Source organism: Muntiacus reevesi, chromosome 5 (genome assembly GCF_963930625.1).
Source record: "Muntiacus reevesi chromosome 5, mMunRee1.1, whole genome shotgun sequence".
Lineage (NCBI taxonomy): Eukaryota > Metazoa > Chordata > Mammalia > Artiodactyla > Cervidae > Muntiacus > Muntiacus reevesi.
Window position 1 is genome coordinate 42,597,458 of NC_089253.1, and position 21,094 is coordinate 42,618,551.

The 21,094-nt window shown below is 65.2% G+C and overlaps 3 protein-coding genes across 33 annotated transcripts in view; 2 read left to right on the forward strand and 1 right to left on the reverse strand.

Annotated features, from left to right (window-relative positions):
- LOC136169782 (CAAX prenyl protease 2) overlaps positions 1-2,834 on the forward strand; it is a 77,657-nt gene extending 74,823 nt beyond the window's left edge. For 24 of the 26 annotated variants that reach the window (XM_065937835.1, XM_065937836.1, XM_065937840.1 and 21 more), the window contains 2 exons: positions 82-144; positions 427-1,081. In XM_065937835.1, the coding sequence (XP_065793907.1) occupies positions 82-144; positions 427-662 (299 nt within the window). In that variant the 3' untranslated portion in view covers positions 663-1,081. Of the gene's footprint in view, positions 1-81; positions 145-426; positions 1,082-1,969 lie in introns of those variants that run through there. The other 2 variants (XM_065937843.1, XM_065937839.1) reach the window with 2 other exon arrangements.
- A 140-nt stretch (positions 2,835-2,974) lies between these two features.
- The window catches only part of PC (pyruvate carboxylase), a 99,477-nt gene continuing 81,357 nt past the window's right edge, over positions 2,975-21,094 (reverse strand). For all 6 annotated transcript variants that reach the window (XM_065937831.1, XM_065937832.1, XM_065937834.1 and 3 more), the window contains 14 exons: positions 20,619-20,737; positions 18,239-18,401; positions 16,149-16,331; positions 7,505-7,649; positions 7,087-7,176; positions 6,778-6,999; positions 6,191-6,347; positions 5,509-5,749; positions 5,097-5,346; positions 4,688-4,932; positions 4,427-4,606; positions 4,091-4,339; positions 3,678-3,818; positions 2,975-3,600 (listed from right to left, as the gene is read on the reverse strand). In XM_065937831.1, coding sequence (XP_065793903.1) covers positions 3,352-3,600; positions 3,678-3,818; positions 4,091-4,339; positions 4,427-4,606; positions 4,688-4,932; positions 5,097-5,346; positions 5,509-5,749; positions 6,191-6,347; positions 6,778-6,999; positions 7,087-7,176; positions 7,505-7,649; positions 16,149-16,331; positions 18,239-18,401; positions 20,619-20,737 — 2,634 coding nt within the window. In that variant the 3' untranslated portion in view covers positions 2,975-3,351. The remainder of the gene's footprint in view (positions 3,601-3,677; positions 3,819-4,090; positions 4,340-4,426; positions 4,607-4,687; positions 4,933-5,096; positions 5,347-5,508; positions 5,750-6,190; positions 6,348-6,777; positions 7,000-7,086; positions 7,177-7,504; positions 7,650-16,148; positions 16,332-18,238; positions 18,402-20,618; positions 20,738-21,094) is intronic.
- Positions 11,100-14,350, forward strand: LRFN4 (leucine rich repeat and fibronectin type III domain containing 4). Its single transcript, XM_065937866.1, has 3 exons — positions 11,100-11,235; positions 11,669-13,027; positions 13,643-14,350. The coding sequence occupies exons 2-3, from the start codon at positions 11,679-11,681 to the stop codon at positions 14,202-14,204; spliced, it is 1,911 nt and encodes a 636-aa protein (XP_065793938.1). The 5' UTR covers positions 11,100-11,235; positions 11,669-11,678; the 3' UTR covers positions 14,205-14,350.

The following is a 21,094-nucleotide window of genomic DNA, read 5'->3' on the forward strand; positions in this document are numbered from 1 at the left end:
GGTGTCTCTGGCTGATGGGTGTGCAGTGCTGGGGCAGGAAGGGCATGCAGGTGTGGTCACTCGAGGCCTCCCCGTCTCCAGCGTTCCAGTTCTCCTACACAGCTGTCTTCGGTGCCTACACTGCTTTCCTCTTCATCCGCACAGGTTGGTTCTCAGTCTCTCACGGGTCCCCTGGGGCTCAAGGGCCCACAGGAGTGGGTGGGGAAATGGGAATCTGTGTTTGTTCTAGGAGCAACAAGTTTCTTTTCCCGCAGTCCTTGAGACAGGCTGAGCCAGGGTCCTCTGCCTGGTGCAGTTTGAGAGGTGGAAGGAAGCAGAGGCTGTGTGTGAGGGTGGATGGGTGGCCATTTATCTCCTGTTTCGGGGGATGAGGGTCTTAGCCCTGGCAGGGCGTGCTCCATGAGCTTCTCTGTCTCCCCTCCCCAGGACACCTGATTGGGCCGGTTCTCTGCCACTCCTTCTGCAATTACATGGGCTTCCCTGCCGTGTGTGCAGCCCTGGAGCATCCGCAGAGGCGGCCCCTGCTGGCAGGCTATGCCCTGGGTGTGGGACTCTTCCTGCTTCTGCTCCAGCCCCTCACGGACCCTAAGCTCTACGGCAGCCTTCCCCTCTGTGTGCTTTTGGAGCGGGCCGGGGACTCAGAGGCTCCCCTGTGTTCCTGACCCACGCTCCGTACACACTCCTATGAACTCTCATGGGCTTCCCAGGCCCTCCCCGTCAAGGGGTACTTCAGGGGAGGAGCTGGCGGGAGGCCCCGAGAACTCAGGAATTTTTGTAGGGGATTGAAGCCAGAGCTAGTTGAATCCCAGGGACCAAGAGAAAGGAGCAGATATCCCAGGATGTGGCCGCTCCTGAAAGGGTCGAGGAGCAGCCGGGAGTGAGGGGACGCGGGGCCGGGCCCCGGAGCCGAGCACTCCTGCCTCACCTGGGACTGCTGCTTCCCTGAGCTGCTCTGTCCCCCCTGCCTCTGAAAAGCTGCTCGGGGGGTGGAATTTACAGAAACCCCCCAACTTCCCAGGGTTTTCTCATTGTCTTTTTGCATCAGGACTTTGTATTGGGATATTAAAGAGATTTAACTTGGGTAACATGGCCTTGGACCTTTGGGGATTAGTCTGTTTGGGGTCTTGGGAATATGTCCCCTGCCCCCAACCTGTCCTGGCTGCCTTGAACACTAACCTGTAGGCAGGTCCACCTGTGCCCAGGTCCCTGGAGCACTGGGCAGGATGGGGGCCTCTGGCTGCCCTGAGTCTGCAGTTCCTTCCTGAGCCGGGCCCCAGGTCCTCACCCAGGTGGGACTAGGTGTCAGGTGCAGGCTCAGCTCATCTGGGCCCTTGTCTTCTACTCGGGTCAGAGTAGGGCCCGTGCCCTGCCCCCAGCGATGGAGCCTCCAGCCTCTGAGAGGGTGGCGAGTCCACTGCGGGCCTTCTACCAGGACCTCCCGGCGTCTGCCAGCCTCATGCCACAGACGAAGCAAGTCTAACCTGAAGAGGAGCCAGCCCAGGCACCGGGGAGGGGCAGCCATTCTGGCGCTCTCCACCCCACTCGGCCATGGGCTGTGCTCCTTGTTTAGCCCCTGGAGGAACCCAGAACAAAGGCCCAGAGAGCATGTGCAGCCCTGCCAAGCACCGGTGTAACTCAGGGTTCTTTCTAGAACCTGGCAGTGTTTTATTTGCTCTTCCTCTTGTTTTTAGAGTGGTCCTTACGTTCTCATTCCTCTGCTTCTAGGACACCTTGCCCCGCCACACACTTTCTAAAAACATTCGTCAAAGAGTATTACCCCTTTAGGTCCCATTCTAGACTTGAGGTTGTGTGAGTCCCCTTCCCTGAGGCTGGCAGTTGAAGAAAAGGATTCGGATGTCCATCATCCCCCAGGGTGCCCCCAGGTTGACTGTGACTAAGCTATACTGGTTCTGAACGGGCCTGTGACAGGCGGGTACCGACCTCGCTGGTGAATTTTTCTCCCCCCAAGCCTGTGTAACCACTGTCCAGGAAGCCAAGGAATCGTGCACAGCCGGGTTTCAGAGGGCATGACTGGGATCTGAGAGTCCAGAAGAGGCAGTCCAGGCCCACCCCAGAGCCTCGGTGTGGCCCTGAGCACTAGGCCAGCAGCTGGGGCTGTCCCTCCGCATCCTTCCACGCCTGCTCAGGAACTGCCCGGGCCCCACCCCACCTCTTTACTCGCCTTCCTGACCTCCCTGCAGGGGGCATATCAGTGACCCAGGCGGGTGGGGCTGCTGTCCCACCCCACAGGTGAGGGCACTGCGGGATGGGCTTGGGGTCTCCTGAGGCCTGGTTGGGGGGTGTGTGGACAGGGTTAGACCCTGGGGCTCAATCCAGTGCTCCTGACCTCCCACCTGAGTGTCCCACACCCGAGCGTCTTATCTGTCTCTAGAAGGTGGTATCTGCATCTAATTCTGAATTGGGTGGGAGGTTAGTCCCTGCCTAGAAAATAAAGCAGTGTGTAGTTGAGAAGCAAGTCTACCAACAACCTGGGCTTGAACTCTGCCTTTTACCAGCTGTGCGGTCCTGGACAAGTTATTTAACCTGCCTCTGATTCCATTTCTGCGTCTATAAAATGGGCAAAGGTCGATTCCTTGAGTTAATAGGTGTTAAGTATGTAGAACAACCCCTTCCCCAGCCCAGGCTCTTAGTAACTAACTAACTCTATTTGGGGTGTATATACAACAGACACTTAAGAATCATCCTGCAATGCAGGAGACCGGGGTTCAGTCCCTGGGTCGGGAAGATTCCCTGGAGAAGGGAATGGGTACCCACTCCAGTATTCTTGCCTGGAGAATCCCATGGACAGAGGAGCCTGGTGGGCTACGGTCTGTGGGGTCAGAGTTAGACACGACTGAGCAACTGACAGTCCCAACTGATGTCCTCACTGCCTTCCTAGGAGGAGGGTACAGCACCCCCACTCCCACCCAGGGGCAGCCCTGTCGCCTGTACTGAGTGGCACTAGGACCCAGAGTGGAGGGCAGGGGAAAGCCAGTTTTATTGAGCAAAGTTCTGAGGCCTGGGCCTCAGGTCTCCCCTGCAGGAGGTAGCACCCCTAAGTCTGCTCCCATGGGCCCTAGGCCCACCTGCACGCCCACCTGCAGTCTCCAGCAATGATGAATTATTTGGCAAGAGATGAATACGTGAGCGACTGTCCACCGCAGGGAACGGACAGATGGCGGGAGATGGGAATGGACCGCCACAGGCAGTCTCTCCTGCCGTGAAGAGCCGCGGACAGGAGCTCCGGGGCCAGGCCTTCCTGGCCTCAGGCACTCCGGCCCGGGCCTGCCCTGGCAGCGCAGTGTCCTGAAGGCAGGGGCAGGGATGGTCAGGCTGCCGGTCTCGGCGCGGTCACTCGATCTCCAGGATGAGGTCGTCACCCTCCAGCGTCATGTCCGTAGTCACGTGGACCTTGCGGACAGTACCCTCCATGGGCGAGGTCACCACAGTCTCCATCTTCATGGCGCTGAGCACACACAGGGGTTGGCCCTTGGTCACCTTGGCCCCTGCCGCCACCTTGATGTCTATCACCTTCCCGGGCATGGGTGCCCCAATCTGGCCCTTGACGTCCTTCAGGGCCTTGGGGTGGAAGTGCATCTCCTGCAGGCAGGGCGGACAGCATGTGAGGCCCCAGCCCTGCCCGTCCCCACCGCCCAGCTGGCCCGGGGCAGCTGTACCTTCATGGCCTGGGTGTCCTTGACCAGGATGGACCGCAGCTGCCCGTTGAGCTCGAAGAAGACCTGCCTCTGGCCCGCCCGGTTGAGGTCACTTATGGCCAAGGCTTTAATGTGCAGCGTCTTGCCTCGCTCCAGCTCCACCTGCAGGGAGGCCGCCGGGAGGCTCAGAGCCGGGCAGGGCAAGAGGGCAGGAGGGAGAGCAGCCCCTGACCCAGACCCAGGCAGGTCGCCGCCCTCCCCGGGTCTCAGCTCTGCACGTGTAAAGACCTAGCTCCAGGTCTCTTAAGGGTACTGTGTGAACCCCCAGCTCACGAGGCTGGGGGACAGGCACACCAGAGCCCTGGCACCCTGAAAGTGCTAAAGCCCCGAGGGGTGGCCGCCGTGCAGCGCAGGTGGGTGCCAGAGCCACTGACCTCAAACTCCTCTGCGATCTTGGGTCCCTGCAGGAAGAGGCGTGTATTGAGGCTGTCCAGGGGGCCGAAGGTGGCAGTGAAGTCCTTGAAGTGGGCAAAGACGTCAGGGTACATGGCGGCTGAGAGCACGTCCTCCGGGGTCACCTCCTCCCCGTGCCGTTCCGTCAGCTCCTTCTCTAGCGCCTGCAGGTCCAGGGGTGGGAGGGAGGCACCCGGCCGGCCCTCCACCCTCGGCAGGTCTTTCAGCACCTGGGATGCAGAGCGGAGGGTCAGGCCTGGTTCCGACTCCCTTGCTCCTGCCCCCCCCCCTCCACCATGGCGCCGGGCCTTCCTGACCTTGGAGCGGAGGGGCTCCGGGAAGCCCCCATGGGGGATGCCAATGTAGCCCTGCAGGAACTCCACCACCGAGCGGGGGAAGGATAGCTCCTCTGCCTGCGCTTCGGCCTCGGCTCGGGTCAGCCCGTTCTGCACCATGAACTGGGCCAGGTCCCCCACAATCTTGGAGGAGGGCGTCACCTGAGGAGAGGAGACCCCTGAGTTTAGGGTGCCAGGCACCTTACAGAGGCCTGGAGGCAAGGGTGGGCGCGCCGGGCTCACCTTGATGAGGTCGCCCAGCATCTGGTTGGCCTCCACGTAGGCCTTCTTGACCTCCTTGAACTTGGAGCCGAGCCCCATGCTGTGTGCCTGGAAGTGCAGGTTGGTGTACTGGCCCCCTGGGATCTCGTTCTCGTACACATCGGAGTTGCCAGACTTCATGGTGGCCGTGCAGTCAAAGGCCGCGTACAGCCCCCGGGCCCCCTCCCAGTACTCACTGTAGTCGAACACTCGCTCCAGGGGCACGCCTGCAGGGAGGCCAGAGGCAGGAGGCTGGGAAATGTGCTGAGTCCCAGAGGGCCCTCCCAGGACCCCAGGCCCGGTCAGGCCCCATCGCACGTGGGTGACGGAAGGCCCAGCCAGGCGAGGCCACCCTGACCGCCAGCACGGGCAGGGCTGCGGCTGTGCCCACCTGTGTCCAGGGGCGTCCCTCGGGTACAGGCCACCAGGGCCCCCATGCTGGGCTGTGACGTCATTCCGGACATGGAGTCCGCCGCCACGTCCACCACGTCAGCCCCCGCGTGGGCGCAGGCCAGCATGGCTGCCACGCCCGCCCCGGACGTGTCGTGGGTGTGGATGTGCAGCGGGAGGTCAGGGAAGCGGTCCCGGAGGGCGCTGACCAGCATGGTGCAGGCCATGGGCTTCAGCAGCCCGGCCATGTCCTGGGGGAAGCGGGGAGGAGAGCCGGTGAGGGGTGGGCACGCGGTGTGCCCGGCGGGGGCGAGGAGCGTCCCGGCGGGGCGGCGGGCGGGGGCAAGGGAGGCGCGTCCCGGCGGGGAGGCCGGCGGGGCAGGCTCCCGGGGCGGGGCTGGGCGGGCATGCACCTTGATGCACAGGATGTGGGTGCCGGCTCGCACCAGCTCCTCGGCCAAGCCCATGTAGTACTGCAGCGAGTACTTGGTGCGGCTGGGGTCGGACACGTCACCCGTGTAGGAGATGGCGGCCTCCACCACGCCACCAGCACTGCCTGCTGCCTCCATGCCCAGCAGCAGGTTGGGCAGGTAGTTGAGGGAGTCAAAGACCCGGAAGATGTCCATGCCGTTCTCCTTGGCCACCTCACAGAACCTGGGTGGTGGGAGCGCTCGGGTTAGCTCCAGCCCACCCCCTCAGCACACCCTTTGCTGGCTCCTGGCCCTCTTGCAGCCCCTGGGGAGTGAGATCTGAGGGCTGGGTCCATGGCGTGGATAAGGCCTCTCTGGGGCAGCCTGGGCTGGGCGGGGTCGCCCCAGCGGCATCCCGCAAGCAGCAGGGCCGCCCGGTGCCGGTCGCGTGCAGCGCGGCTCCCTCTGCCCGAGTCACGACCACTGGGGGTTGTTTGCTTTGCCAAGGCGCAGCAGACTGAGGAGATGGGACACACGTGGGCTGGGGCCTCCCCTGGGAGCCCTCCCCGTTCTCTGATTTGCGGCCCTGGCTGGGCGCAGCTACCGAGACGCTTGGTTTCCGGCCCGCTCTGGGGTGCGCAGGCCTCCCTCTGGGCCCGGCACGGTGCACCCCGCCCAGGCTCACTTGAAGACCACGTTGTCGGGGTAGTTGGTGTAGCCCACGGCGTTGGCCCCCCTCAGCAGCATCTGGAACGGGATGTTGGGGACAAGCTCCCGGAGCTCCTGCAGCCGCCGCCAGGGGCACTCGTATAGGAAGCGCATGGCGACGTCAAAGGTGGCTCCTGCACCAAGAGGCCCGGGTCAGCCCCCTGCGTCCCGGGGACCCCGCCACGCCCCACAGCCTGGGCCTCGGGTCCTAACAGCGGCCGGGCCCCGACCCCCGCAGACGTTCCTTTGCTGGCCTCTTAGGACCGCTCGGGCTCACGGTGTCCTCTCTGCGCCCCCCTCAGCCCTCACCCCCCTTCTCTGTGCCAGCACGCTAACAGGCTGGCATCTCCTCTCTCACTCTGAGCTGCCAGGGTGTCAGCTCTGCGACCTCAGGTCTGGCACCAGGTCCGGCCAGAACAGACACCGGTCACTATTTGCTAAACCAGCGAACGCCCTGCCTTGTTCAGTTCTCAGGGGTTCCCTCGGGGTTCCCGTCTCCAGCTTGTCCCAGAGAGTGACCCGCTTGCGCTGTGGGGCCCACACCCCCTCCGCCTTCCAGCCTACCTCCCCAGTTCTCTATGCTGAAGAGTTTGTTGAAACTGTGGGCAACGTAGGGGGAGATCTTTTTGAGATCGTGGGTGCGCACGCGCGTGGCCAGCAGCGACTGGTGGGCGTCCCTGAAGGTCGTGTCCATCAGCAGCAGCCCCTCGTGGCTCCGCACCGCGCGAGCAAAGCCCTCGGGCCCCTCCCGCAGCAGGATGTCTCTGAAACCCGTTGGGGGTGGGCCTAGGGCAGAGCGGGGCGTTAGCACCCACGCTGCAGGTGGCGGCCTCCGTGTCACCGCTGTGAGGTGGCAGGAGGGGCCTCACCTACCTATGGGCACCACAGGGACGATGGGGTCCGTGGGGCTGGGGCTGGCCTTGACGGGGATCGGGGTGGTCGGGCCATTCACCATGACGTGTCCTGGGGAGAGAGTGGGCGAGGGTCAGGGCAGAAGTGAGAGTGGCTGGGCCTGGGGCTGGGGGCACTCCTCCAGGACCCCGGGTCTTCCAGCTGGCCCCTGTCCTCTCCAGAGCCAGGGCCTCCTGGGTCGAGGCAGTGGGGACCTAGTGATGGCCACATGGACGGAGAAGCAGCCTCTGAGATCAGGAGCAGGGGCTCGGGGGCGGGGGGTGAAGCAAAGGAGGAGGTGCAGGGCTGGGCTGAGGACAGGGCTGGGCGGCCAGGCGGCTCTCTGGGTGGGGGCGGAAGCAAGGCATCTGGGGGGAGAGAAGGGAGACTCGGGCCGGACCGAGGTAGTGCAGCAGCTTCTGGGCCCGGTTCTGTGCGGGCCGCAGCTGGAACAGCTCCGGGTTCTCGTCGATGAACTGTGTGTCCACGGTGCCTGCCAGGAACTGCTGGTTGTTGAGCACGTTCTGCAGGAAGGGGATGTTGGTCTGCAGGACAGAGGCAGGTGGGAGGGCGTCACCGCGGAGCACGGCCAGGGACAAGAGGGGCTGGACCTGCCACCCCGGGGAGGGCTCCCCAGGCCGCGGCGCAGGCCTCCCCGTGAAGTGGCGTTCCCGCCCCGCCTCACCACCCCCACCCCATCCTGGCAGAGACCCCCAGGCCATCAGGGGCCTGAGCCCACCCCCCAGTGCTGCTCGCCTCGGAGCCCGTGCTGAGTCCCACCTCCCCGCTCCTCAGGGATCCCACAGGCTGGAAGACGGATTCGGTCTTTCCTGCAGCACCGCCCCTCCCCGCCACACTTCCTCAAAGGGGCCCCAACCTCCAGGGACCCCACCACCGCACGCAGCACATGGCCGCACTCTGACAGTCTGAGGTCCCTCCTCCCAGTTAGATCCACCCTCCTCCTGCCAGCAACTCCCGCCAGGATGTCCTCTCCCTGGGCTTCCAAGACCTCTCGCTTCCCTCCGCCTCCTCCTGACCCTGCAGAAAGGGGGCTGTCGCCCGCCTCTCCCCCTCACAGGTCCCGGCCACCAGCTCCAGACCCCACGCCGAAGTGCCTGCTGGGCAGCTCTTCCCGGGTGCTCCTCACACAAGCTCATCGAGTCCCAAGTCGGCCTCTCTCCCCCAGGCCTCCCTTACCTGCCGCTGCGCATGTCATCCCCAATCTGGTCCCCAAAACCTGCGCTCAACAGCCTCAGCGCCCACTCCTGTGCCAGCGGGCACACCAGCCGACGCTACCACAGCCACGCCTGGACTCCGTGCCCCTGGGCCTCAGGCGGTGCCTTCTGCCCGGCTTCCCTGCCACTACCACCTCTGGGCACCCCAGACTTGCCCTGTGTGCTCACACCGCCGCGCCTGCTGCTGAGCTCTTCCTGGAGCCTGAACTCAAAGACCTTCCCAGTCCTCACCTCCCACCCTCACAGCGGAGTCAGACGCTCCCTTCCTAGGACCTGTGGGACCAGCCGTGGGAAAGCCTCGCTCAGCCTCGTCACCTTGTCTGCAGTCCTCTCAGGCCCGGGAGCGCGTGAGAGGCAGCGGTGCCGTCTGAGGGACCGGTGCCCACGTGCTCTGTGCACAAGGGGCCCCGTTCTGCTCATTAAACAGCTGGGGGGACGGCATGAAGCCGGGGCAGGGCTCAGCCCAACCTAGAGGCCGAGCGGGGTGGGGGTGGTGCCTGGGAGCCCGCGCTGCGGGAGCTGCCCCAGGACACGGCTGCGAGGTCGAGTGGACGCGATTCCAGTGTGCGTGCGCCTGGGGCCAGGTGGCTGCGGCCTGGCTGTCACTTCAGAGAAGGCAGCTTGTGGGTCGCCCATGCGCGATCCTCTTGCACCATCGATAGGAAGCCCAGGCCCGGCAGGCCCCGGGCCCTGAGGCTGCTCTGAGAGATTCTACCTGTCCCTCGGGCTCCCGTCACCCTCCCCACCAGCGCCCACAGCGGCCACCGCAGAGTGGGGCCAGCCAACACTGCCTCATGCCTGCCCGGGGTGACCAGCCTGCCTGTCTCCCCTGAGATTAGTCCGTGCTCCTCGTAAAATGGGGACATTTCAGCTGGACCAAGGCATGCGATCTGAGACAAGAAAACCAGTCCAACCCACTAAAGAACCTAGCGCATCCTAGGGGTGGCAAGGATGCTAAGAGGCCTCCACATCCCACCCTGCATCTCCCTCGTGTAGGCCCCTCCTCCTCTGTACTTTCTGGAGGATGTCACCCCATCCATCCTCCATGGGGGAGTAAGCTCCATGCGGGCAGGCAGGCCCCTCTGGTTCCCAATCTATCCTAGCTCCCCGCATAGCGGCACATGGTAGATGTCAGTAACGTGTACGTTGAGAGTGAATGAAAATGTTCTTGATGGGAAGTACAAGGGAGAATCCAATGCCGCAAGGGAGAATCCGAGCAAGAGGTGACCTGGACAAGGATCCAGTGCCTTCATTTTACAAATTCAACAGCCCCGGAGGCCCGAGGAGTAGCACCAAAAAGACTGGCTTCCAGCTGCCTGAAGCCCTTACAAGTCACCTCCTTTCTTCTCTCACCCCATGAAGCACCGACAATCACCACTCCTTAGCCTGGATAAGAACTTGCTGAAGGTTACCGTGTATACCAGGCATGATTAGAAAGCCAAGGAAATGGCAACCACTCCAGTATTCTTGCCTGGGAAATCCCACGGACAGAGAAGCCTGGCAGGGTACAGTCCATGGAGTCGCAAGAGCTGCACACGACTTAGCGACACCACCACTGTTTCCCTGAGTAGCCTGAGAGCTAGGAAATACTTGGGGGAGGTGGTAACTTGTTTCCCTGCTGGGCCCAGATGAAAGATAAGGTTGCACGTTCAGCTTCAGAGTGCTCAGCGCTCCCATTTGAGCCCCGATCTCGGAGGCAAAAAGCCGGGAACTCGACCCCGCCTCTACAGACCGCGGGAGCCCAGTCTCAGCCGGGCCGACTCATCCCGGGTCACTCTTCCAGGGAAACGGCCCGGTAGAAACAGAAGGGAAGGGAGGGGCCGCCGGCCAGGCCAGGACCCCTGACGCACAGCTTCAAACGGCGTGCCACCGCCGGCCTGCCGGGAAAGCGCGCCGCGCAGACCAATCGGGCCGGAGGCGGAGACCGGTTGGTTCCCGAGCGCGCCCGGCGGGGCGGGGAGCCTGGGACGAGGAGGGAGGGGCCGGCATCGGGGGCGGGGCGCGGCGCCAGCCCGAGGCCGAGCCCTCTCCGCCCCACCCCGCGGGAGCCCGGCCGGGGGGCATCGCCCCAGCCCTCCCCTCCCCCCGCAGGGCCCGTGCCTGTTGGGGACCCTCCACGTGACTTGGTGATGCAGAACGGTTGTGACCTTCACCGTGTGTCTGTGAACGCGAGGGTCCCAGCAACAGTGCGGGTTTGCACCCGGCTCTGCCGGTGGGTGCGGGGACGCGTGGGAGTGTGGGCATGTGTGGGTGTGTTGGGGAGGGTGCCCAGCGACATGTGACAAAGACTCTCGTCTCTGGGAGATGGTGAAGGGGCCCGCGAGCTGGCGCTTTGTCTGCCTGTCTGCAGAGTGACGGTTCGCGCAGCGGCAGCAGGCGCCCGTGCGGTGCAGGATGCCGGGGCGCCAGGGTGGCCGGGGGCGCGCGCGCCTGTGCCTGGGTGAGTGCGCTGCGGCAGCGCCGGGGGGCTGCGCGGCGGGTCCGCGCCGGCCCGGGCCTCGCGCGTGACCAGGAGCCACCCGTGGGCGCTGCAGTGGCCGCGTGTCCGGGTGACCTCGGGAGCCGGCCTGGGCCCGGGTGGATCCCCGCGCGCCCCTCCCCGTCTGCTCTCCACGTGCGTGTCCGCGGTGCGCGTGCTCGTTGGCGCGCACTCGCCTGCTTGTCGCTGCCGCTGCCGCCGCCGCCGCCGCCGCCGTCGCCGCGAATCGCTCCGGGAAAAGGTGCCGGGAACCGAGTGAGCCGGGGCCGCGGGCCCGAGCGCCATGGGCCGGAAGGCGCGCGGAGCGCGGCTGGTCAGCCCCGGGCCTCATCCCCGCGGGAGAGCCGCCTGGAGTCGGCAGGGGCCGGCCGGGCCCACAGGGAGGCCGGCCCGCGCCCCCTGAGCTACGGACACCAGGTGAGGGGGCCGTGGGGGGCACTGTGGGGAGCGGTCAGGGAGTGGCGGGGGCCCGGGGGGCCTTGGGGAGGCACCTTAGCCGGCGGAGGAGGGGATGGCGCCGAAGGGATGCTGGCGAGTCCAGGGGACGCCAGGGGAAGGAAGTTCCGGGACCCTCCCTGCGCTCCTGGCCACCTCCGCTTCCTGCTCACGCCTCACCTTGTCCCCAGAGCCTGGGCTCCCCCTCACGGCTTGGGAAATGTGACCTTTATTCGGGGGGCCTGGCTCTACAGGCCCTAGCCTGCTCTCAGCTTTGGGGGACCCCTTGGGCCTTTGACCCTGACCCCACCCCCCAGGCCAGGCTCTGGAAGCTGGCCCCCCCAAGATCAGCCCCGGGGGCAAGTGGGCAGCAGTGTCAGCCCCACCTGTGCCTGGGCTGTGGCCCTTCCTGCAGGGCGCTCGCCATGGCCCCGCCGCTCCTGCTGCTGCTGCTGGCCAGTGGAGCGGCCGCCTGCCCACTGCCCTGCATCTGCCAGAACTTGTCCGAGTCGCTCAGCACCCTCTGTGCCCACCGAGGCCTGCTGTTCGTGCCGCCCAACGTGGACCGGCGCACGGTGGAGCTACGGCTGGCTGACAACTTCATCCAGGCCCTGGGGCCGCCGGACTTCCGCAACATGACCGGGCTGGTGGACCTGACACTGTCCCGCAACGCCATCACCCGCATCGGGGCCCGCGCCTTCGGGGACCTGGAGAGCCTGCGCTCTCTGCATCTGGATGGCAACAGGCTGGCGGAGCTGGGTGCGGGCAGCCTGCGGGGCCCTGCCAACCTGCAGCACCTCATCCTCAGCGGCAACCAGCTGGGGCGCATCGCGCCCGGCGCCTTTGACGACTTCCTGGGCAGCTTGGAGGACCTGGACCTGTCCTACAACAACCTGCGGCAGGTGCCCTGGGCCGGCATCGGCTCCATGCCCGCCCTGCACACCCTCAACCTGGACCACAACCTCATCGATGCGCTGCCCCCGGGCGCCTTCGCCCAGCTCAGCCAGCTCTCCCGCCTCGACCTCACCTCCAACCGCCTGGCCACGCTGGCGCCCGACCCGCTGTTCTCCCGGGGCCGCCACGCTGAGGCCTCGCCCGCGCCGCTGGTGCTGAGCTTCAGCGGGAACCCCCTGCACTGCAACTGCGAGCTGCTCTGGCTGCGGCGGCTGGCGCGGCCCGACGACCTGGAGACCTGTGCCTCCCCGCCCGGCCTGGCCGGCCGCTACTTCTGGACGGTGCCCGAGGGCGAGTTCTCCTGTGAGCCGCCCCTCATCGCCCGCCACACGCAGCGCCTCTGGGTGCTGGAGGGCCAGCGGGCCACGCTGCGGTGCCGGGCCCTTGGCGACCCTGCGCCCACCATGCACTGGGTTGGCCCCGATGACCGGCTGGTGGGCAACTCCTCCCGGGCCCGGGCCTTTCCCAACGGGACCCTGGAGATTGGGGTGACGGGCTCCGGGGATGCGGGGGCCTACACCTGCATTGCTACCAACCCGGCCGGCGAGGCCACGGCCCGCGTCGAACTGCGGGTGCTGGCTCTGCCCCACGGGGGGAACGGCAGCACCGAGGGGGGCCGCCCCGGGCCCTCGGACATCGCGGCCTCAGCCCGCACGGCTGCGGAGGGCGAGGGCACGCCCGAGTCGGAGCCGGCCGTGCAGGTGACAGAGGTGACTGCCACCTCGGGGCTGGTGAGCTGGGGGCCGGGGCGGCCAGCGGACCCTGTGTGGATGTTCCAGCTCCAGTACAACAGCAGCGAGGACGAGACCCTCATTTACCGGTGAGGGAGCGCTCTGCGGTCTGGGGCCCCCAGCTCGGGAGCGGCCCTCCTCCAGCCGGCTCCACCCCTCGCGGGAGGGCTGGCCACCTCTCCTGCGCCTGCTCTCTCGACAGGGCTTCCACGGGGCTTCCTCCACAGCTTCCGAGCTGCCTGGGGGTCGTGGGGGCTGCGGGGGGGGTGGAGGGGGGAGTCTGTGCCCTGCGAGGTCTCAGGCGAGGCCGGACAGGTGGGGCCCGGGTGCTGGCGCCTGTGTTTAAGCTCGCGGGCTTAGCCACACGGGCATGTTGTTTCTGCCTCTGCTGTGTGATTCTCCCCAGCTTCTGAGGCTGGCCCGGGGCGGGCCTGGGTGTCGACGGGCACATCTGTCTGCCCTGCACCATCTCCAGGGCCACACGTGCCCAGCTGGTTTCTCTGCTTTAAGTGAACACACAGGCTCCTGTGGGCCCGGGGAAGGGGTTCCTCAGAGCTGGGACCTGGGGGCATGTGGTGAGAGCGGGGGCGGGGGGGCGGGCTGTGAAGGGAGCTTCAAGGCCTTGTGACCCTGGGCAGGGGGAGGGGGTGGGGACAGGGGCTCAGACCCCAGACCTGCGCTCTGACTCCCACCCTCGCCTGCAGGATCGTCCCCGCCTCCAGCCATCACTTCCTGCTGAAGCACCTGGTCCCGGGTGCCGACTATGACCTCTGTCTGCTGGCGCTGTCACCCGCCACTGGGCCCTCTGACCTCACTGCCACCCGGCTGCTGGGCTGCGCCCACTTCTCCACGCTGCCAGCCACGCCCCTGTGCCACGCCCTGCAGGCCCACGTGCTGGGCGGGACCCTGACTGTGGCTGTGGGTGGGGTGCTGGTGGCTGCCTTACTGGTCTTCACTGTGGCCTTGCTGGTTCGGGGCCGGGGGGCCGGGAATGGCCGTCTCCCCCTCAAGCTCAGCCACGTGCAGTCACAGACCAACGGAGGCCCCAGCCCCACGCCCAAGGCGCACCCCCCACGCAGCCCCCCGCCGCGCCCCCAGCGCAGCTGCTCCCTGGACCTGGGGGACAGCGGCGGGTGCTACGGTTACGCCAGGCGCCTCGGAGGGGCCTGGGCCCGGCGGAGCCACTCTGTGCACGGGGGGCTGCTCGGGGCCGGGTGCCGGGGGGCTGGGGGCAGTGCTGAGCGGCTGGAGGAGAGCGTGGTCTGAGGGCCGGGAGCCGGCCCGGGGGTGGCAGGCCGGGGGCGGAGAGTGCGGGCGGGCGGCCTCCTGGCCTGGTGGGTCAGCGCGGCCGGAGAGCCCATCCCGGCCCTCCCCTCGGTGCCTCAGGCAGGACCCTTGCCCTGGTTCTGGCCTCCAGTCGGGCAAAATGGGCCAGGTCCCTGTGACAGGTGCTCACGGCCTCCGAGCGCGGGCTGCAGCCGCCAAGTGGGAGTCTTGTTTGTCTTTATAATAAAATCATTGGGGTCACCTCAGTGCTAGTCTCTGGTCTTGTCCTGCTAGGTTCCGTGACGAGAGTCTGGGCCAGTGGAAGCACAGATGAGCGGGGTCAGGCTGGGGCTCCCAGCCCTGTGGAGGCGGCCCCAGCAGCCTGGGTGCCCTGGAGAGCAGGCGCCTCTGTGCCCGCGTCTGTATGCAGAGGATGCCCCGCGCTCACCTGGTGCGGGCATCAGAGTGCGGTGGGGGGCGGCAAACCAAAGGGACTGGAATCGCACCACCCTGCTCTTGGTCTGGGACCCCCAGAGGGCTCCTGCCGGGGGTGCAAGGCCCCGAGTGGGGTCTCGGCTCTCAGCTGCTCCCGACACCCCTCGAGGCTTGGCTCTTGCTGGACACGGGGGGCACCACAGCCCCAGGGCCACGGCCCTGGTCCCCCCCTTGAGGAGCCAGGTCGGGGCGGTGTGCCCTGCCCTGTCCATGTCCCTGCCAGCCCGTGGCCCAGACGGCCTCCTCCAGCCTTCAGACAACCACTGCTCCCAAGCGTCAGCTGGGAGGAAGCTGCAAACACGCCCCAGGCACGCGCGCTTCTCCTCTGGTGCCGAGGCACCCAGGCGCTTTGAGCACATGCAGGGGCCCAGGCCCCGCTGCAGGCCCGCGGGGCTGCACCTGAGCTTAGGGCTGGTGCGCCTTTCTGCCTAAGGCCTGCGGTGCCGCTGATGGCAGCCTAGTGAGAGCTGGTGTGGTAAAGGTGAGCGTGTACATGTGTGCAGGCTGAGCTCACATGTGTGTGCGGGGCGTTGACACACACGCGTGCCTGCCTGCCCAGCCCCGGAACACATACCTGGATGTGGCCCAAGAGAGATCCTGGTTTAAATAAAGTGAAACAGGGGCTTCAGCCGAGAGAAGCAGGAGAGCGTGAGCCAGAGCGGCACGGAGGGCTGGCGGGCCGGCGGGGTCGGCTTGCTGCCGGCCTCCCACCTTCCTTGGCCCCCGTGGCCCTGGCTCCCTCCACCTTCTGGTGCAAAGGCAGTGGGAGCTTGGGAGCACCCCAGCCTATCAGACAGGTGCAGTCCTATGGCCTGGGGTCACCAGCAGGACAAGAGCACAGGGGCGGGCAGGTGAGGGGTGGGGTGGCCGGGCCCCCTGCACACCAGTCACCTGGCCCGGAGCGGCCCCAGACATGGCCTGCCACCGTAGGAGCAAGGCCACCATGCCACGTCCCGGCCACGTGTGCAGGAAACGGCCCCGACCAGGAGCCCCGAGGCTCTTCACGGAAGTGCAGACGCCCCCAGCACTGGGGGACAGCCCTGCCCTGTGAGGTGGGCCGAGAGCGGCCACCGCCCCGCGGGCTCCTCCCTCCCACTTGCTTTTTGAAAAGGTGACGGGGACGGAACAGGGCTGAGGTGACAGCACTGCCCACGTGGCCCAGACCGGCGCCCAGCCGGGACCCAGCAGGGCAGGAGCCGCTGAGAAGGCGGGGGCTGCGGGGTGCCACGTGCTGTGTGGGGACTCGGGGCAGCCCCCCACCATGGGCTGGGCAGTGTGGCCCCCCCCGGCAGGTCTAAAGTGGCATGTGCCCAGGGCAGGCTCACGGCTACGCAGCAGCACTGGCCTCGGACACAAGACAGCCTGCGGCAGTGACGTCACCTCCGGCTGTGGACGCAGGGGACAGGGATGACCCAGAGGCCGGAGCACCTCGGGCCTGCAGCCTCTCACCTTCACGCCTCGGACTCGGAACTCGGCCAGGGCTCTGCTCATCTTGGTGGCGGCCGTGGGGTGGTCCTTGCCGTGGGCGATGACCTTGACCAGCAGGGAGTCGTAGTGGGGGGAGATGACGGCGCCTTGGAAGGCAGAGGCGTTGTCCAGGCGGATGCCCATGCCCTCCCCGCTCCGGAACACCTGTGGGCGAAGGCGGCCCAGTCAGGCCCAGGTCTGAAGCCGGAGTGGCCCCGGGCTGGACCATCATGGGCCGGCAGGGTGCCAGCAGTCACATACAGGTGACCCCCAACTCTGGCTTGAGAGGTTCTGCTTCACTGCTGCCAGCAAAGCGAGGGGCACCCCGCCGGCTCTGAGGGCCACAGGCACGGCTTCCTCGTCCCTGAGAGGAGCTGGCAGGGGAAGGCGGCGGGACGAGGGGCCCTGCTCTCAGGGCTGATGCGGAGCCAGCGGGGCACGGAGGGGCCAGGCCCGCCACCCGCCTGCCTGACCAGCCCTCTTTCCTTTCAGATCCCTTTGTTCACTCATTCAGTCCACAGCACGTGTGCCCACCTCACACCAGGCGCTGGGGACAGAGAAGCTAAAACAGAGGCCCTGCTCGAGCAGGGCTCCCAGCCTGTGGGGCGAGGGGACAGACGGAGCAGGAAACACAGACGAGGGACAAGGGCACTGCAGGACGGAGCCGGGCGGGAGAGGCAGGCCGCGGGGTCTGTAACACCAGGGACAGGGACGGCCTCGGTGTCCCCCACCTTCCCTGCCTGTCAAGTGGGAGAGGAAGGAGCAGAGAGCCGATGAGAAACACCGGGACCAGATGCAAGGAGATGCACGTGAGCACACAGGCCCGGAAAGGGAAGCAGAGGGTGAGGGTCAGAGGGGTGGCTCGGGGGGACAGTCGGGGGCTCCCAGGAGTCTGACAGTAGAGGCTCAGGGTGGGGAAAGGGGCTTTGGGTGTGAATGCCCGGGGCGGGGGCCTCGTGACTGCACCGGCCAGGGAGACCGGGAGCGGGAGGGACAAGCCGGGGGCCTGGGGACACACACTGCACCACGCTTCCGCGTCTAAGGGACACAGTCTGTGTTCGATAAAAAGGAACTTAATAAAATATTTAAGCGTGAACACTCAGCTGTGAGCAGGAGCTGTCAGCTAAAAATATTCTGTGGTAAACCAGGCTCGGAGTAGCCAGGCCTCGGAGGTGGAGCTGGAGCGGGGCTGCCCCTGCCCGCCGAGGGCAGACTTGATGGGGGCACCCGCTGGACAGCGCTCCGGCCTGGGAGCTGGTCCCCACCTGTGGACCGGGATCCTTCCAGAAACAGCCCTGGCGGCAGCTCTGCCTCAAGCCAAGCAGTCAATGGGACTCTGAGAATGCAGATCGCTCCCGCCCTGCCCCGCCCAGCCGCCCCAGCCTCTCCTCTCAGGCTCAGTGACTGAGAATCACCCTCCTGTCCTCCCGAGGGTCCGCTTCCCCAGAGGCCTGGGCCAGAGGGGGCGGCGGGAGAGCTGCAGAGCGTTGACTTGGCACTGGAGGTATTCTTAGCCGGGGCGTGAGGCAGGACTAGGGGACAGGGGCCCGAGGGCTCCTGCCTGCAGCCGGCCCAGGCCCCCTCTCAGCCCCTGGCCCCCCACGCCACTGCTCACTCTCCTCTCTGCTCCCCACCATCTCCCCGACTCCCGCATGCATCCCTGACGGGTCCCCTGGGCCAGCCCAGCCTTCCACTGAGACCTCGGGGCCCTCATCCTTTGCTGTGCCCGGCTCCTCCCCCAGGCTGAAGGCGGGACCGCTCGGTGGGCAGCGAAGCTCTGGGGCCTTGTGAGATGAGTAAAGGACCTGGGCTCCGTTCCCGGGGATCCTGCACTTGGCTCCCCAGCTGACCGCCCTGTCCCCCGGGGCCTTTCCGGCCTCCACACCAGCCTCTCCCGGGAATGCTCTCCCCTGTAGTTCTGGACGCCTGCTCCTGCATACTCTAAGCCGGCTTCCGGTCAGCTCCAGGGAGGCGCCCCCTTCACTGCTGGGCCCTCAGGCTCCCTCGTGCCCCCCGGAGAAGTGTCTTCACGCAGACCGAGTTGGGCGTGGGTTCCAGCGGAGGCAGCCTACCTCGATGCGGCCGGTGTCGGGCTGGAAGCTGCGCGCGGGGTCCTCGGTGGTGACCCGGCACTGGATGGCGCAGCCATTGATGCGGATGTTCTCCTGCCGGAGGCCCAGGTCAGGCAGGCTCCGGCCCTCGGCCACATGGATCTGGGCGTGGACCAGGTCCACACTGCAGGGGGGGAGGCATGGGGAAGGGGACAGCGTGAGGCAGGGGATGGCCGCGGGCAGCCCTGGCCCACAGCCCTCACCAGCCTCCCCCTGACCGCGCCCAGGCTGGGAGCCCTGCAGGGTCCGCATGAGGAGGACACAGTGGCTGGAGGAGCAGCTGAGATGTTAGCAGCGCCCTGGGCTTGCCCCCCAGCTCCTCCCCCGACTCTGCCCTGCGCCCTCCCTGTCTCCCTGCCCCCAGACCCTCCCAAGGTCAGACCCTCACTCTCAGAGCTGAACGTGCTACTCAGGGTGTGGTGGGTGGGTGGGGTGGGGGTCGGTTTGCTAGAGAACAGGGCTGTAGTGAATGGGGCCACAGCTATTGGAGGGTCCACACTGGTGGGCGCTGTTGTGGTCAGGTGCCACCCTCCTAGGACCTGCATTGCAGCTAGGCTTGTCCCCAAGACCCCCACTCTGCCCCAGAGAAGATCTCAGAGTGCAATCTCCACACGTGCCTGGTTTTCTAAGCACACCGTCCCTGACTGCCATGCTCCTAAGGACAGCAACAAATTTAAGTGGAACAGCTGTTAGAAAACTCCAGGCTTTAAATTCATCGTCACTGAGGCTTGTGGTAAGGACAGCCTGGAAATGCCGCTGGCAGACCTCCCTCAGTGTTTTGTGTTTCAGTAGCGATGACGAGCACCGTGTTATCGCCACGCATCCACGCCGCGGACTGTGGTTGTGCCCCTCCCAAGCTTCACCTCCACAGTAACGCTCTGAGAGCCTCCATCATTCCCATCAGAGGACGAGCCCAAGGGTCAGAGAGGCGCAGCCCAACCAAGCTCTATGCGGCTCGTGACCTGGGAGGACCCTGCGCCCGCCTGAGTCTGTGTCTGTCTGACACAGAAGAAGCTCTGCTCCGGAGCAAGAAAAGAGCTCCACCCTCAGCAGAACCGGCTCAGGGCAGGCTCAAGATTGATGAAAATTTTCCAGCATCGTGGAGGGGAAAGTCTCACGGGATCGGAGGCTGAGGCTGGAGCATGTGGTCGGCTCAGCCTTTACCTGGAGACAGGGAGGACTCGGGGGCCCTCACACACCCTCCGGGTGCAGGCAGGTGCCCCAGCAGGGTCCTCAGGCTCAGGTGAGGTCAGAGGTCGAAGAAGGAACTGTCAGGAAAGTTCCATGGTGGGATGGAATGGCCCAAGGCCAGGGCATAGCACTTCGACAGCTCAATGTGTGCATTTTGAAACGAAGAGAGGCCATATAAATTGTTTATAAAATGGGCAGGTTTTTTGGGGAATGTTTATATGCAATGCTTGTGGGAGAACCAGGTGATCCAGAAAGCTCTTTAGGTGGTGGTGGTGTTCAGTTGCTAAGTAGCGTCCACTCACTGGTCACTCTCTGTGACCCGTGAACTGCAGCATGCCAGCCTTCCCTATCCTTCACTCTCTCTTTAGGTGAGATGTTGCTTATTCGTTGCTCAGGTAATCCTACGAAAGATGTGTGTCCTTGGAACTCTTCAGAGAGGTGGGCAAAGATTTAGGCCCAAAGATGTTAAGTGACACACCCCTAATAGCCACAAAAGTAAAAAAACAACCTAATTATTTAAAAACAGAGGACTATGGTGATAAGTTATAAACTATCTAGAAGATGGAACAGTCTGCGGCCACTTCCAAGTATTTAGAAAAAATAATGGGAATGCCTTATACAAATATGACATTTGAAAAGTAGAATAAAAGTCGTATACAAAACATCTCAATTGTGTCAAACTACTTATATAGTTAAGTAAATAAAGATGGAAAGAGACCAAAAGATTTAGCGTGGGCTTAGGAGATATAGCACAGGGCTTGAGAGAACCAGCTGTGCCATCTCCGGCAACTCTCTTAACCTCTCTGAGCCCTGGTTTTGTCATCCGAAAAATGGGGTTGATTGATGCCTTGGGGATGCGCAGCCCACAGAGCCGCCCTCTGGGAACCTCCCAGCATCCTGTTCTGAGCGGTGGGGCCTGAGGCATGTCTATTTGCTCCTTTGTACAAACTCTCACAACGGCGCGTGATGCTTGTATAATGATACTTTTCATAAAAAACTAAGTACACGGATCCCTAACTGTTCTCTACCCGTGGACAGTGAGCTCCCTAGGAACCCCCGACGTGGGTTTTACACAAGACGGGGAGACGCCCTTCCCCTCTCCAGGGCCCGGAGGCTGCCCCCGCCCCACGCCGCCGGCGGCCGCGCTCACTCGGTGATCTCCTCGGTGACCGTGTGCTCCACCTGCAGGCGCGAGTTGACCTCGATGAAGTAGTGCCTGCCATGCCTGTCCACCAGGAACTCCACGGTGCCCGCGTTCTCGTAGCCCACCTGCGGGAGCAGGGCTGCGCTGAGCGCCCCGTGGGGGCGCAGGTTCATCCACGGTTGCTTCCATAGCAGAACAGGCTGGCCGACCCCACCCCACCCGACGGCAGGCAGAGAGGGCCAGCCTTGCCCCCGGGAGGTGAGTGCCCAGCCCCCGCTGCCGGGCCCCGGCCTGGACGTCATCCCAGGCTCCCGGGAGCCTCTGAAGGCTGCGCCCAGCTTGGCCAGGTGAGACCCGAGCAGAGCCCCCACCCGCCCAGATGCCGCCCTCGCCCCCAGCGGCTCCTCAGCTTTGGGACGTGGGCCCTACCCGTGTGTACCCTGGCCTCTCCCGGATCCTCCTGACGCTTAGAGGGTCTCCCG